The 16,730-nt window shown below is 49.9% G+C and overlaps 1 protein-coding gene across 2 annotated transcripts; it reads right to left on the minus strand.

The window, feature by feature from the left end:
• Nucleotides 1–852: 852 nt before the first annotated feature.
• On the minus strand, nucleotides 853–16,499 carry DHODH (dihydroorotate dehydrogenase (quinone)). Of its 2 annotated transcripts, XM_017539362.2 has the most exons (9): nucleotides 16,319–16,499; nucleotides 12,727–12,939; nucleotides 10,518–10,717; nucleotides 7,781–7,863; nucleotides 3,839–4,026; nucleotides 2,842–2,955; nucleotides 2,024–2,177; nucleotides 1,711–1,870; nucleotides 853–1,212 (listed from the first exon to the last, which is right to left on the minus strand). In XM_017539362.2, exons 1-9 carry the CDS (start codon nucleotides 16,337–16,339, stop codon nucleotides 1,158–1,160), a joined length of 1,188 nt encoding a protein of 395 aa, XP_017394851.1. In that variant the 5' UTR covers nucleotides 16,340–16,499; the 3' UTR covers nucleotides 853–1,157. The 2 variants fall into 2 exon arrangements, with proteins under 2 accessions (XP_017394851.1, XP_037598275.1); XM_037742347.1 differs by lacking the exon at nucleotides 12,727–12,939 and having other exon boundaries at nucleotides 16,319–16,480.
• Between the last annotated feature and the right edge of the window lie 231 nt (nucleotides 16,500–16,730).

The raw sequence follows: 16,730 nt of genomic DNA on the forward strand, positions 1-16,730 counted from the left end.
TGAAAACGTAAAATAACTATACAGAAAACAGTGTGCATTCCATCCATAAATAGGTATTCCAAAAATACACACAGCCACATAGCTATCTGAGTATGTATGCAGAAAATGAACATTTTTATGCAGGGGAAAAGTCCAGGAGATAAACACCAAGCAGAAGGCATGTCTGTAGAGTGGCGTGAGGAGGGACCGAAGGTTTACACTTCAAGAGTGTGGTACTGTTTGAATTGCTGGTGAAGAATTCAGGCCAATTTTCTCATCAAAAGCCTAATGTCAGGATGCTTAGGAGAAACAGACTGAAGCACTTCAGGGTAAGGCGCAATGACTCAGCAATAATAAATCCATAATACACATGAATATTTTTTCCAGGTTATAGAGAGAGGGAGGGAGAGAAATGGGAAAACATTTTTTGTTTTTGTTTTTTTGTGACAGAGTCTCACTCTGTCACCCAAGCGGGAGTGCAGTGGTGCGATCTTGGCTCACTGCAACCTCCGCCTCATGGGTTCAAGGGATTCTTGGGATTAAAAGTGACTGCCACCACGCCTGGCTAATTTTAGTATTTTTGGTACAGACAGGGCTTCACCATATTGGCCAGGCTGGTCTCGAACTCCTGACCTCAGTTGATCTGCCTGCCTTGGCCTTCCAAAGTGCTGGGATTACAGGCGTGAACCACCACGCCCCACCCTTATGTTTGAATTTTTTTTTTTTTAAGTTTAAAATATTAAATAAATAAAGATCAAATGAAACACACTCAGGTTCCTGGGAAGCCCACTGCAGATGCAGGTGGAAGATCCTGGAAGGCCCTACAGCATCTGGGCAGGGCCTGTGGCAAACCAGAAAGGGCTAGGGTTTAAATCCAGGTTCTAAATGGCTTTATTTTTTCCATGACTTCTTTCCCTCAATATTCAATGTCCTTGCAATACTGACGGATCCTAGGGTTTGAATCCACAAAGAATCACAAATGCAGTTGATGGTCTGACCAAGGGACTGAAGAAAGCCCACAGTTGAGCCTGGTGACCCCGATTGGCATTTACGGTGCCACCATGCCACGGCTTGGGGACATGGCTCAAGACAGAGTTCCTCCTCTCACGATCCAGCCACAGAGGCTTGCCTGAGTCCTTGGGAAGATTCCAGATCAGGTTTCCCGACAGATGCCATCCTCACCTCCGATGATCTGCTCCAATGGCATCTGTGACTCTGCCAAAGCCCTGCTCTCTGGAAAGAGCAAACAAAGCAATTTCAGCAAACAGTGAAGGATGGGCCCTGCTCTTACAGGAAGCCCACGTTCACCCATAAACGCATCATCCCGCCCAGGCACATCTTCGTTCATTTTCTCTACACTCTTCACCCAGGGACCTAGGGATAGTTCCACCAAGGTAGGAACAGAGCAGGAAGGAAATTGCTTTTAAGCATTGACAGCTCCCAACATTGAGCCAGTGTTGCTTAATTCTTAATGGGAATGCTGCTGGGATTCCTCAGGCTCCTCTCCCTTGAGCAAATGGACAACTCTCCTTTAGAAACACCATTGCCTTGGAGGTTAATCCTCAGTTCTGCTTGGCACTGTTTGTCCTTCATCAAAAGAGTAACCCAGAATAATTTCTCCCCACTTCAGAGTGTACCCGTCAACTCCTTTTTGAATGAACAAGAAAGTGATTCTGAATTAACCTCTGCCTAACTTCTGTTTCAAGCCACACATGGATTGGCTTCACTCACTTCAGAAGGGCCTCCAGTTCCCGCTTGACTCTGCCCACCACGGGTGGCCCCCAGAAGGTGAGGGCTGTGTACAGCTGCACCAGGGAGGCCCCTGCCCGGATCTTCTCCAGCGCGTCCTGCCCGCTGCTCACACCACCAACCCCAATTATGGGAACTCGGCCTATAGAAAAGCACATGGCAACACCATAAAGAAGGATGTGGCTTCAGGTCCCCACTCCCCCACAATCACAGCAAATTAGGGAATTATGATTCCCATCACAACCGAAGAGCCCACACCACATGCAGATCTGAAGACAGACGCTGGAAGCCTTGCCTTGGGTGAGTGCGTACATCTCCCGAATGGTCTGAGTTGATAAATCCCGGAGGGGCTTCCCGCTCAGCCCTCCTGTTTCAGAGCGCAAGGCACCCCGGAGGCCAGCAGGGCGACTCACAGTGGTGTTTGTGACAATCAGCCCATCGATGCCCAACTGCAGTGCGAGATAGAGAAAAAGCCGTGAGTCATGGCACTGCAGGACTCAGAGGCGCTTCTCTGGAGGTCAAAAGCAGCAGCTGGGCTATACTTACAGCCACCAAAGCAAGAGCTACACCAGACCCCACTGCTCATCTTTTCCTCAACAAGTTGTAAAATGAGCCATAATGTGACCACGCTGACCACCCCTAACATTCCGCTAGGACAGTGTCCAGTCCTTACAACAACCCAATTATAGTGTCTTGTCTGAGGCCCCCAGGTAGTAAGTGGTAGAACCAGGATTTGAACCCATGACGGCCAGGCTCAATCAGTTTCCACTACTTTCCTATGCCACGGAGACCTGCTGTTCAGACAGGCTAGAGAGAGGAGTGAGATAAGGAATATTTGAGAGTGGCCAAGGACCCAACCAAGCTCAAGCCTTAACCTTGCTGGACGGAAATGAGGAGAGACAGGAAGAGGCATGAGAAAAAGACTCCTTCGAGCACTTATTCCAATGTTCGCTTTTGACTACAGGGTGAGTTACACCATGACAAGCACCAACCCAGCCTTCAACATCAAGGAGAGGAAATCACAAAGGCTGCTGTTCTGGGCTAGCCCATCTGGCCAAATGGCCTCTGCAGACCATCGGGGGGTGCACCCTGGCCCCAGACCCCCACTCGAACCTCTTTGACCACACTGGCAATGTCCTCCTTGTCCTGGGCAGTGAGGTCAGGAGCGATCTTCACCAGCACTGCCGGCCTGTGCACTCCCTGCAAGGCATCCCTCTCCTGCAGCACCTAGGGTGACACACAGCCAGAGCTGGGGACCATGCAGACCACAGCCCACAGCGCAGCTGTGACCTACAGCGCAGGTCAGGGTTTCCACAAAAGCGATCAGACTAAAGCAGGAACAAATCTCCTTTTCAGGAAACCTAGCCCTCAGACATGTGAGGTGCACCATCAAGATGGATCGATTCCATTTTTTTAGGCCAAGGGATCCCCATGGGCATTGGCTAATAGCTTAAGGGTTTTTCAGACGTTTTTTGAGACAAGGTCTCACTCTGTCACCCATGCTGGAGTGTAGTAGCATGATCACGGCTCACTGTAGCCTGCACCTCCCTGGGCTCAGGCGATCCTTCCACTTCAGCCTCCAGAGTACCTGGGACTACAAGTGTGCGCCACCATGCCCAGCTAATTTCTGTATTTTTTGTAAGATGGGGTGTTGCCAGGTTGCCCAGACTGGTCTCAAACTCCTGGGCTGTAAGTAATCCACCCACCTTGGCCTCCCATGGGGCTGGGATTACAGGCATGAGCCACTGTGCCCAGCCTCTTTTAGACTTTTATTCCTAAAAGATAACCAGGAAATATTACCGCAAGTACTAGGTGATGAAGTCCTTCAGTTCACTCAGAGCTCTGGGTGCTAGGGTCAGAGAGACAAATGAGAGAGACGCGGTCTCTGCTCTCACAGACCCCGTGGTTTGCAGCCCCAGGGACACATAATTTGTCACCATTGTGTATAATCATTGTCATGACGGGATCAGAAGGGGCTCCAGGAAGGCATAGCCAGGGGTCTTACTGGTCCAGGTGCTAAGGATAGCTTCTGAGGGCGATGCTGAAACCGCCCTAGAGAACGAAGGGTGGCTGGTGGGATGGGGCCTGGAGAAGAGGTGCAGTTGCCCACCTTGGTCAGCAGGCGGCGCAGCTGGGCCTTTCCCTGAAGGCTCCGCAGCCCGGCAGTGTTGGGGCTGGACACATTCACCACCAGGTAGTCGGCCAGTGGACCCAGCACGCGCACCCCTTCTGCATAGTCTGCCGCGGCGTCCGCTGAGTTCCTGTTCTTCCCGAGGTTGACCCCCAGCGGCAGTCCATCTGCAAACATCGCTGCTCAGGCCTGTGCCCCGCACACCATTTCCTGAGCCACCTTCTGAGGCTGTCCTTGACCAAACCACCAGTGGACAGCTGTGTGGGAATTGCCCCCAAACCTGACCTGCCCCACACCGGCTGACAGGTGCTCCACTGGCCTGGGCCTGCCTACTGACCAAAAACCACTCGCTAGCTGTCAAGCAAAGTCTGGGCAGCTATCACGATGTTTTGCTACATTTTGCCCTTTTTATTTTTAAATTTTTCATGGAAAATGGACAAATAAGTGCAAATACTTATGGTACAAAAGATGGGCCTCATAAATTGAATAAAACTGAGAACAGACAGAACTCAGTAGGATGTCAGGCCAGCGACGCTCACCTCAAGGGATGCTTGTTGGTCTTGGCTCAGCTGACTGGATGTGCAGTTGCAAAGAAAAAGCAAAATGAAAGAGTATGTATACAATACTGAAAACCAGGCCAGGCATGGTGGCTCACGCCTGTAATCACAGCACTTTAGGTGGCCAAGGTAGGAGGACTGCTTGAACCCAGGAATTCAAGACCAGTCTGGGCAACATGGCAAAACCCTGTCTACAATTAAAAAATCAGCCGGGTGCATGATGCACTCCTGTAGTCCCAGCTACTCGGGATGCTGAAGTAGGATTGAGGCTGCAGTGAACTGTGATCACGCCACTGCACTCCAGCCTGAGCAGCAAAGCAAGATGCTGTCTCAAATATATATATATATTGGAATTTTTTTTTTTTTTTGAGATGGAGTCTCCTCACTCTATTGCCCAAGTTGGAATGCTATAGCATGATCCTGGGTCACTGCAACCTCCGCCTCCCAAGTTCAAGCAGTTCTCCTGCCTCAGCCTCCCAAGTAGCTGGGATTACAGGTACGCGCCACCACACCCAGCTAATTTGTTTATTTTTAGTAGAGACAGGGCTTCACCATGTTGGCTAGGATGGTCTCGATCTGACATCATGATCCACCTGCCTCGCCTCCCAAAGTGCTAGGATTACAGGCGTGAGCCACAGCGCCCAGCCTAATTTTTGTATTTTTGGTAGAGATAGAGTTTCACCATCTTGGCCAGGCTGGTCTCAAACCCCTGACCTCAAGTGATGTGCCTGCCTCAGCCTCCCAGAGTGTTGGGATTACAGGTGTGAGCCACCGCACCCGGCCAAATATTTTCAATTATCATGCCTAAAATGTGGAGGTGTAATTGTTTATAACTTATTTTACTTCTCTGAGGAAAGGGATTCTCCCTCATGTGACAACTGAGGGAACCCCGTATCTTCTGTGCTCCCGGGACAGCCTGATCACTCCCCTAGCCTGGGCATCATTAACACCTGCCCCTTTTTACTCTCAGGAGGGTCTCAGTTTGCATGTAAGCTACAAGGTCAGCTCACTGAAAAATCCACAGGACTCACTATCAATGGACTTGCATTTTGGACTTCTAGAAAAACACATTTTCAGAAACATACTATGTGTAAAAGAAAAGGGTTGTCTACACTTGATTTCTCCTAAGATACTCTCATATCTGCACAGGGAGTGGTACATCAATGGTACAGGCTGTTTTTTTCCATCTGAAGGTTGGGGAAAGACCTAGAACAAGTAGCTCACAAAATGTGTTCCCAGGCCAGAGAGGATCAAACATCTGCTGTACTGCTAACCACCTTCTCACGCCCCAGCACACCCTCTCATCTCAGCTAGAAAGTAAATGAGATTAGTGTAGCTACCTTCCAGGGTGGGGACTGAAGGAGGGGATCAGAACCCTATTAGAAGCCGGGCACAGTGGCTCATGCCTGTAATCCCAGCACTTTGGGAAGCCGAGGCAGGCGATCACTTGAGGTCAGTTCAAGACCAGACTGGCCAACAAGGTAAAACCCTGTCTCTACTAAAAACACAAAGCTTAGCCGGGCATGGTGGTGGACGCCTACAACCTCAGCACTTTGGGAGGCCAAGGCAGGCAGATCACTTGACATCAGGAGTTCGAGACCAGCCTGGTCAACATGGTGAAACCCCATCTCTACTAAAAATACGAAAATTAGTTGGGTGTGGTAGCAGGCCCCTATAATCCCAGCTATTCCAGAGGCTGAGAAAGGAGAATTGCTTGAACCTGGGAGGCGGAGGTTGCAGTGAGCTGAAATCACGCCACTGCATTCCAGCCTGTGCAACAGAGCCAGACTCTGTCTCAAGGAAAAAAAAAAAAGAATTCGATTAGAGAAAATGGTTATCATAAGGTCTCCAAGCTTCCCATCAAGCCAAGACCATTTGTAAGCTTGAATTCTTTTCCATGAAAGTAAACTCGCTTGAAGGAGACTATCACTTCCATGTAGCTAATGGATTAGAAGATCTGCCCAAACTGACAAGATTTGGGAGTTAGACAGAAATGCTGGATTACTGTGTCCCCAAAGGGCACCAAAGCTTTTATCAAAGCATGTTCCTTGGCATGGTGCTAACAAGAAGCTGTCATCAAGGCCCCTAAGCTGCTGGCAGACACCTCCATGCAGAGCACTGCTGCAGCTGTGCTTCATCCGCTGACCGGGAGGGCTGGGTGGGGAAGAACAGGGGATCAAGCCAGGACACAGCACTGCAGACACCGAGAAAAAAAAGCAAGCACGAAGGCAGGTGAGCATCACAAACCATGCAGGTCCTGTGGTGACCTCCAAAGCTCCCCACGTGGGTGGCTCTGCAGTATAGTGGGGTTCCACCCAAGCCAGGGGTTCCCAAAAGATCACTTCCTGTTCCCCAAATCCGACACTGCTCAGTGCCCTTTCCACCTCACTTCCTGAAATGAACCCCGTGCGGTTTCTTCATCCTGCTACCAGGACTATGTGGGACTAAGACACCCTGGAAGGAGTTTCAGAGGGACTCTAAGAAGAAAACAGTCACTACTGAACCGCAGCCCCACACAGTCCCAGAGAGCGTACCAGGGGCATTAGGGTCGGGGCAACACAGGGCTACAATCACTAAGTACATCCGGAGACAGAGGAGGCAGAGGCCACAGAGAACACCCGTGTGGCTGAAGGCACCTTCCAGAATGTATGTTGTTTTTGTTTCTTTTTCTTAGAGAAATGGGATCTCACCATGTTGCCCAGGCCGGTCTTAAACTCCTGACCTCAAGCGATCCTCCCACCTTGGCCACCCAAAGTGTTGAGATTACAGGTGTGAGCCACCACACTGAGCCAAAGATGAGCATTGTTTTGAAAACAAGTCATGAAGAATATTTTCCCAAATGCTAATATTAGTTATCCTTGAGTAGGGAGGAGTATCTGTTTCTTGAACTTTCTGTCTTTACATTTCTCTGTATTTACTAAGTCTTCTATAATTAATGAACAATATTTACACAATAGACAAAAAAAAAGGGAGGACAGAGGGGACCAGAGGAAGATGACGCTTAAGTCCTGCTCACGCCGTCACTGCCGGTGAGATCACAGCCCAGCCGCTTTGCTTCGTTTGCTTTCAGGCTCCCTAGTTAGGGTAACAGGTTACATAACGAGGCAGAAGCAAAGTATTTGCTAAATTGTGAAATCCAGTTAAACTCTTGGAGGCTATGTGGGACCAGGAAATGCCTGGTTCTCTAGAAGGCATTTTGGTGGTTCCCTAGTGGTTTTTGCTATTGAGCTCAGGTAACCACTGAGTTCCTTAGTGGTTTTTGCTATTGCTCAATTATGTTTATTTCACTAGAAATGTTCCCAGCGTTTCTCCCATGTTTCCTCCTAATCAATAAGAAAGGCCCGCTGACGCAACCCCACTTTACCTTCTGTGAGCTTGGCCTGCTTCTGCTGTCTGGCCCGTAACCTGTGTTCCACCACTGAAAGCCCGTGACTGTTAAATCCATACCTGCAGAGAACAAGCAGATGGGAGGGGCAAAGTGCGAGGGCAGAGGATTTAGAGAGACCGCTCCATGGCCACTTCCTGTATACTTAAGACTTTTAAACTCAAGAGAAAAAAAATCACAGTCAGTTCTACACTTCCAGGGTCTTAACACCCCTGGGGGTCCTAGAGAACTTGCTAGAACACCATCCAATACCCAAGGAAAGATTAAAATTTGCAAACGCTCAGCCAACTGGCATTGGAAACAGCCCAGGCTCAGCAGCAGCTGCCCCAGATCTGCTGGATCGCCACTCCTTACCCAACCACTGAGAATCGCACACACACTTGCCACCTGCTGCTGGGCTCCCCAACAGCCTCCTGAGGCCTCTGCAGCCACCTCCATCTCCCTACGCTTTCTGCCTGTGAAAATCGCATCTCTTCCTAGCTCAGAGCGAATGCTCCCTCTCCTCCTGCGCAGAGCTCCCAGCTACAAAGGACCCCTCAGCCCCCTGGCCTTCCTACCTTTCTCCTGGCTCAGGATAGGTGCATACATATATGCTCAAGGTCTCATACTAGGTTACAATCTTCTTGAGGGTGAGCAACATCTCATACCTCTCTCATTCCTCTGTCACTGTCACTAGACACTCCCCGAAGGCAGGGGCCTCATCTCTCTTTCATCCCTGTGTCCCCAGCCTCACCGTGCGTGTTGACCTAGTAGCCAGTCCCCTTCCTCTTCCGTCTCGTCAGTAAAGCCCACCTTCCCCGATACAGGGTAAAAATGCTAATGACTCCTTTCCCAGCCTTGCTGGCAAGTGAAGCACAAATGTGTGCCCAGATGTGGACACGGAGACACTAGTGAGGCCTACTGGGAGCCTCTGAGAGCAGCCCTCCACTCTTCCCTTCTGCTCTTGGGCGTCTATGTAAGAACATAATACTTGGCTGGGCGTGGTGGCTCACACCTGTAATCCCAGCACTTTGGGAGGCCAAGACAGGCAGATCATGAGGTCAGGAGACTGAGACATCCTGACCATGGTGAAACCCCATCTCTACTAAAAAAAATTAGCCAGGTGTGGTGGCACGCACCTGTAGTCCCAGCTACTCAGCAGGCTGAGGCAGGAGAACTGCTCGAATCTGGGAGACAGACGAGTGAGCTGAGATCCTGCCAATGCACTCCAGCCTGGCAAAAGAACGAGACTCCATCTCAAAAAAAGAAAAAAACAAAAAACAAAAATACTTGCAGCTGAGGTCACTCTCTGACAAGCTAAAAGGGAAGGCCCAGAGAAGTTGGACCAGAGTCTCAGCGTTGCCCTGGTGCTTAACCAACCTGGGACCTGCCCATCACACCTGTTATGAGAAGAAAATAATATAAAATGCCTATTGTTTAAGCCACTTTGTTAAAGCCAAAGGCATCTATAATAACAGATACAGTGGCACACATATTTGATGACTTCATAAATTCACCCATTTATTCAGCAACTGTTTACTGCACACCCACCATGTGCTGCGCAGCCAGGAGGCCGCATACACAGTGCTCAGAACACGATCTCACACCCCTGCTCACCTACAGGATTCACCAAGTACCATCATCCCAGCACCTGCATTTATCTGTAGCAGCTGAATGATATGCAAATACATTTTGCCTGGCCAATTCTGAAGATATTGATCTCCAGCTGCAATGTAGCAGAAAGATCAATAACTTGATCTCTAATGCTGGAGAATTTTCCTGAAACAAGCATAACAAAGCAGGAAGCACGGCCAAGTAAACATCCTACAGGTCTGTCTCCCAGGAGGCTACCACAAGCCCCAAAGATGCCCTTCGAAATCTCCCTAAGGAAGCTCTTCAAAATCCTCTTCCAAAAAGTAGGCACTTCTTCACTTTTTGGGTTTGCTGTAGTAAAAATTGCCCAGGGATGACAAAGGGAGGGGCTTTCTACAGTCTAGAAGGATCTCTCCTACTAAGAGCAGCTGTGAATGTTGAATATCACTTTCTCCTGTTTGCTCAAGGCTGGGGCTGTGCTGTCCAATACAAGCCTGCCGGCCACGTGCGGCTACTGGCAGCTGGGAATGTGGCTGGTCCCAAGGGAGAAGTGCTGACAGGAAGTACACACTGGCTCCTGAAGACTTGGGACAAGCAAAAGAAGGTAAAAATAGCCCATTAATAACTTTTATGTTGTTTTAAATATATGTTTTTTAAATACTTGTAACCTAGTAAATATAACTAAATTATAATTTTAAGTAATTAAGTATTAATTTCACTTATTTCTGTTTACTGTTTTAATGTGGTCACTAGAATACTTTAAATCACATAGGGGCTCATATTACATTTCTTTTGTACAGTGTGAAGTAAGAGCATTGGAGAAACAACATGGGCAGAGCACAGACTCTAAAGTCCAATAAGCCCAGGCCATGCCCAGCCTCTCCTGCTTACAGTCTCCGTGACTGAAGCTGAGTTATTTGGCTCCATGAGCCTCCACATATACAACTGTTAAGTGGACATAACAAAGCCTGCTTAAGATAGATGCCCGGGGCACATAGTAGACACTCAGCAGGGTTCCTGAACGTTCCAAATGACAGAAGAACATCCACATTGTATGACAGAAAACAATAGACGCAGATCTTACATCTCTGAAAGCCCAGCTGGAAAGAGGGTATCCTCCGTGAACTCTGGGCCACTCACCTACCTGTTAATGACAGCTTGGTCCTCAGGGAGGCGGAAGACTCTGGGTCTGGGGTTTCCTTCCTGAGGTTTTGGAGTCACACTTCCTATCTCAACAAAACCAAAGCCCATCTTATAAAGTCCGTCCACGGCTTCTCCATGCTTGTCAAATCCTGCAGCAATTCCTACTGGATTTCGGAATTTATGGCCCAGAACTCTCACTTCCTGGGAAGAGGAAGACAAAGTGAGAGGCACACAAGGCTACCCCGGTGTGTCTCAAAGCATGCTTCCTGGCACGGCTACATCAGAATGACCCGGGAAGCTTGTGAAACCTCAGATCTCAGGGCCCACCCCCAAGGTCAAAATCCTTAGCGGGGGAATGGAGCACTGGGGGAACCTATTTTTAACAGTGCCTGCTCTCCAGGGGACTGTGATGCCTGCTAGAGTTTGAAAACCATGAGGATTTATTATTAGCAAGCCTGGGGGAAGAAACAGTGTTTCTACCATTGAATGAACAAAAGAAAAGCACTGTCTTTTCCAGTTGTGGTTAAGGTTCATACCTTGTTGCCAACTAGCCTTGGTGGGAGAGAGTAGCTCGCTGGGGTCAGGCCCTAGGTAGTGCTTCCCTGAAACCACGACATGTCAAGCAGCAAAACCCTTTAATCAGCTTAATAAACATCAGCTCCAGCTGTGTCCCTCTTCATCCAGGCTGGTAAGAAGCCCCGGCCACGTGCCCCAGCCTCCCATGGGGAACCAGAGGAAGGAAGGTCAGGTGTTCAGCTGGGCAGAGCTGACTGACGGGCTTCGTGACCTTTCAGGAGACTAGCCAGGGCCTCCCAGGGTGAGCACCAAAGGATCCTGGAAGGAAGGGGTTAAGAGAGACGCTCCAAGAAGGAAGAATAACAACAAATGAAGGTGAGAATGTTCTTGGCACCTCGGGACTGGGAGGAGACTGGGGGCTGGACTAGAACAGGCCCCGCTCTCAGATGTGGCAGTGAAACTGGCCTGACACAGGGCCAGGGCATCTGACTATTCCAAGTGTACCCCCAGGGGATTCTAATACGCCTGACAGAGGTAAAGCGTGGAGAGCTAAACCAGGAAAGTTGGGGTGAAATCATAAAGAGTCCTGGCTACCAGTTAAAAAGTCTGAGTCACATTCTAAATGAGCTGCTGTAAGAGTGGGCCCACACCGTGGTGTTCAGGGCAATAGCTCAGGCATCTGTGTTTACACAGACACAGCTTTCGCCCTCAAGCGCACTGCAATTCCTTCTAAATTCACCCCATCTCTGTATCCCACTCATTATTCACTCACATTTTCACTGGTTCCAAGGCTCTCAAACTAGCAGTCTGGGGTGAGGACGGCTTAAAGGAGTGCTCTTTCTTTCTGGGCCTACAGTGCCTGTTAGTGTGTGAGCATGGTGAGTCAGGGAAAATGACACATCTGCTCAACACCATACAATCAGGAAGTGAAAAGGAGTTTAAGGTAGGAACGGGAAATGCGGTGAAGGCCCCTCTAGTTTGTAACAGTGACCCTCCCCCCCTCCCCACCAGAGTTCTGAGTGCTCCTTGTTTGCGTTTTCACACACAAGTCTTTCTGATGTCCTTCTGTTTGGTAAGAAGCCTCTCAAAAGGAAACTGCAGAGGCTTCCACGAGGATGCAGCTTCCACAAGGCCAGGGATTCTTCAATTCGGTGTGCTGCACTAAGCCCGGAACCCAGCCCACATCAGCGCATGGAGAGTGCCCGTATGCTGGACATGCAGCTGAGTGAGGCTGAGGCTGGGACTAGACCCTCCTGCCTCGCACCTGCGCTTATTGATTCTGGCAGCTTCCCCATGTAGCCGAGGGGAAGACTGAACTATCTGAACCTCAACAAGGCAGGACAGCGGCCAAGGGGCAGGAAGCCAGCGTCAGATTCCATGGGTTTGAATCCTCGTTCTGCTTCCCGCTAGCTGTGTGACTTGGGTTACTTTTTGTTACTACTCTGTTCCTCGGTTTCCTGATCCCTGTTGGGGGACGGTAACAGGACCCAGCTCACGCAGCAGCTGGGAGGATCACACAGGAACACCACCTAACACCATCCCATATACGCAACATGACATAAAATAATAATGCTCAGACTGAATTCCAAATCCCCACTGCCCACTTGGGGTTCTGGTTTTCAAAAAGATCAGTCCCAGCTGAGTTTAGGAGACTTCAGCCTTCACCTTTGCACAGGGTGTCCCAGAACACCTACCAGCATGTCAGAGTCTTGAAATGTGGCCCGTGGAAGGAGCCCCAGGGAAGTGAAGCGAACGGCCAGTCTGTGGGCTGACTCTGGGTCCAGCAGGCCCTGCAGAGCCGGCATCAGGTGTTCAGCATAGAAACGCTCATCCCCCGTGGCCATCAGGTAGGAGGCGAAGAGAAACCCTCCACCCCCCAGGATGACCACAGCATCCTGGGCCCGCTTCTGCCAAAAAAAGAGCCTATTAGAGGGGCCCCCGAGCCAGGCTGCAACACCCTCCCTGAGCCCTTCACACCCAGGCACACAGAAGGCATAACTGCAGGCCACATGAAACAGATGCCCTTTTCCTTCCACTGACACTGGCCTCTACATTCGGAGGCTCTATCTACACTTCTGTGTGCATGCCCTCTTCCGGCCCTAAAGGCTTTCCTGGGACTCCAGGCCAGAGATTTCAAGAGGGACAGTACCGTCCCCTAGGGGGATTGTGGTGGATACCATTACTGGTTACAGTGACAGGGCAATGCTAATAGACGTGGTGGGCAGGAATCCGTAAAGTCAGACATCCTTCTGGGCTTGAGACTCTCTAACATGAACTGCGCCACTTCCTGTGTGACTTCTGAACGTCCTACTGACATTTGTGGGGGGGAAAAGTTATCTGTTCATATTATCTGAACCAAACTACATTTTATCACATCAACACAAACTGTCTTCCTTGACCTCCTGGTTTCAAGCAATCCTCCCACCTCAGTCTCCCCAAATAACTGGGACCACAGGTACATGCCACCAAGCCCAGCCAATTTTTTGAAATCTTGCTATGTTGCCCAGGCTGGTCTTGAACTCTAGGGCTCAAGCAGTACTCCTGCCTTGGCCTCCCAAAGTGCTGGGATTACAGGCATGAGCCACCATGCCCAGCCTCCACATGGTTTTCACATACAGTACAAGTATCTTGCAAATTGAGGGGCAACTGTCCAGTTTTGCACAGAACATTCCCAAGAATTGTTCACCATTTCAGAAAATCTCATCGGGAATGGTACAGTGCTTTCCTGGGGTGTTTGATGATGTCACACACCTGTGCATTCACATTTCTAAATAGAGGCTTAAACAGATCTCACTAGGGGAACCATATAGAATATTTACATACTGAAACACATGTGATTTTATTATTAATATAAACTACTTTTAAAATTTCTCCTTTATATTCCAGTTCGGGTATTAATTATGCTGGCTTTTTAAAACTGTACATAGCTGGACTTGGTGGCTCATGCTTGTGATCCCAGCACTTTGGGAGGCTGAAGTGGGAGGACTGCTTGAACTCAGGAGTTTGAGACCAGCCTTGGCAACATCGAGTGACCCCGTCTCTACAAAATATAGAAAATTAGCCAGGCATGGTGGTGCACCTGTGATCTCAGCTACTTGGGAGGCTGAAGTGGGTGGATCCCTTGAGCCCAGGAGGTCTAGGATGCAGTGAGTCAGGACTCAGTTTCAGGTGTCTCCATGCTATGCTCCTTCTGTCAAAAGTGGTTCACAGTCTTGTCTTTAATTATCACTGCCAGATGCTGAATGATAATTCATGAGTCCAGTCACTCATCAAATACTGATGAGCAAAAATGGCAAAACAGATCTTGCCCCTGCCCTAGTGGAGAATGTGATCTTATGAAGAGATGGACAGAAATCAAGGAGCATGCAAATATGTAGTCATGGTAACTGTGATGAAGGATAAAAAGTATAAGGTAAGGAAAGAATTCAACCCAATCTTAGAGGTAAGGAAAGCCTTCCTTAAGGAAATAACTTAAAGCTGATGCTCAAGGGATAAACGAGTTGATGGGAGTCTCTCTGAACTTATTCTGGTTCAATTATTTTAAAAAATAGTTAACTAGAAGGTAGTAGGGAGAGGAAAATGTATAAAGGCTCTCACAGTAGCAGAAGAGAATGAGAAAGAGTGAAAGTTTGGAACAGTGATTGAGGGAAAGTAAGGCTTAAGAAGAGGCAGGAGAGGCTGGGCGCGGTGGCTCAAGCCTGTAATCCCAGCACTTTGGGAGGCCAAGGCGGGTGGATCATGAGGTCAAGAGATCGAGACCATCCTGGTCAACATGTGAAACCCCGTCTCTACTAAAAATACAAAAAATCAGCTGGGCATGGTGGCGCCTGCCTGTAATCCCAGCTACTCAGGAGGCTGAGGCAGGAGAATTGCCTGAACCCAGGAGGCAGAGGTTGCGGTGAGCCGAGATCGCGCCATTGTACTCCAGCCTGGGTAACATGAGTGAAACTCCGTCTCAAAAAAAAAAGAAGAGGCAGGAGAAATGAGCAGGAGTCTTGGTCAAAATAAAGATTTAGGTTTTGCTCCCTAAGCCAGGAAATGATCAGCTTTGTTTTTAAGGATCTTTCCAAACTACTAAAGAGATGTAGATCAAGTATTCACTGGCTGCGTGCAGTAGCCCACGCCTGTAATCCCACCACTTTGGGAGGCTGAAGTGGGAAGATCCCTTGAGGCCAACAGTTGTAGACCAGCCTGGGCAACACAGTGAGACCCCATCTCTCTCCCTATATTTATTTTTAATTTTTTATTTTTGAGACGGCGTCTTGCTCTGTTGCCAGGCTGGAGTGCAGTGGCACGATGTCAGCTCACTGCAACGTCTGCCTCCCAGGTTCAAATGATTCTCCTGCCTCAGCCTCCCTCCCGAGTAGCTGGGACTACAGGCGCTGGCCGCCACGCCCAGCTAATTTTTTTGTATTTTTAGTGGACACGGGGTTTCATCAAGTTGGCCAGGATGGTCTCAATCGCTGGACCTCATGGCCTGCCTCGGCTGCCCAAAGTGCTGGTTCAGGGGTGAGCCACTGTGCCCGGCCTCATATATTTATTTTAAAAAGAGACTCGGGCAGGGCGACCAACATGGTGAAACCCCGTCTCTACTAAAAATACAAAAATTAACAGGGCATGGTAGCGCGCGCCTGTAATCCCAGCTACTCGGGAGGCTGAGGCAGGAAAATCGCTTGAACCCGGGAGGCGGAGGTTGCAGTGAGCCGGGATCACGCCATCGCACTCCAGCCTGAGCGACAGAGCGAGACTCCGTCTCATAATAAATAAGTAAAAGAGAGACTCAAGGTATTCATTGCCTCCCTTGGAGACTCTACGACGCCCCCATGCCAATCAACAAACATTTGAATACCTACTACATACGGGGATACAACTAAGAACGCTTCACATAGAGCCTCCCCCAAACAAAACTTTACCTAAAAGGGTTGGGAGCATGTCCTACTCTAGATTCATTCCGAATTGGATCCTGCACACAACGCTAGGAGGTCATGTGTTCACTAAGCAGCCCTGTGCCAGGCTCAAAAACACGGCCCAGGCGCAGACACTCAGATCAGCACCCTCCCAGACCTGCAGGCGCTGTCTGCATACGCCCGACCGAGTCCACGTGCAAATGCACACGTACGAGCATTTGCAGGCGCCCCCGGAAACACGCACACGTCCGGGGGGGCCACACACCCGGAGCCGCCTTCGATCCAAGCCTCACCGGCCTGGCTCCCCGTTCTCCCCTCGCCCGCCCTGGTCCCGTCCGGACACACCCTCGTAGCCCCAAGCATCACTCGCGGGACTCACTTTCAGGTGTCTCCACGCCATGCTTTTTCTGTCATTAAGTCCGCCCCTGTCTCCCTTCCATTGGAGGATATGGCGGCGGCCCCTCCTATTTCCAGCCCTTACGCGCCAGTCCACCAATCCCCAAGCAGTAGGGTTGAGCGGGCGCCTCCGCAGCTGGGAGGGCCAGGCTCAGGTTGGGTGCGCTTGCGCAGTAGCGGCGGTGACGCCTCATACCCGCCCTCCTCCTGGTCTTCCGGCGTCGTCGCCGGCGGTTGGCGGAGGAGCTGCCGCGCGGGGTTTGTCGCTAGTCCCGTAGTCCCACATTCTCGAATCCGAAAGTCCGCGAGGAGTCGGGATTCTGTCAGGAAGACAGGTGTTGAGGTCGTGCTACACACCGCTGTCTTTCTGCCGGGGTCGCGTTGCGATTTTCGTG

This window comes from Cebus imitator, unplaced genomic scaffold (genome assembly GCF_001604975.1).
Source record: "Cebus imitator isolate Cc_AM_T3 unplaced genomic scaffold, Cebus_imitator-1.0 Scaffold118, whole genome shotgun sequence".
Classification (NCBI taxonomy): Eukaryota; Metazoa; Chordata; class Mammalia; order Primates; family Cebidae; genus Cebus; species Cebus imitator.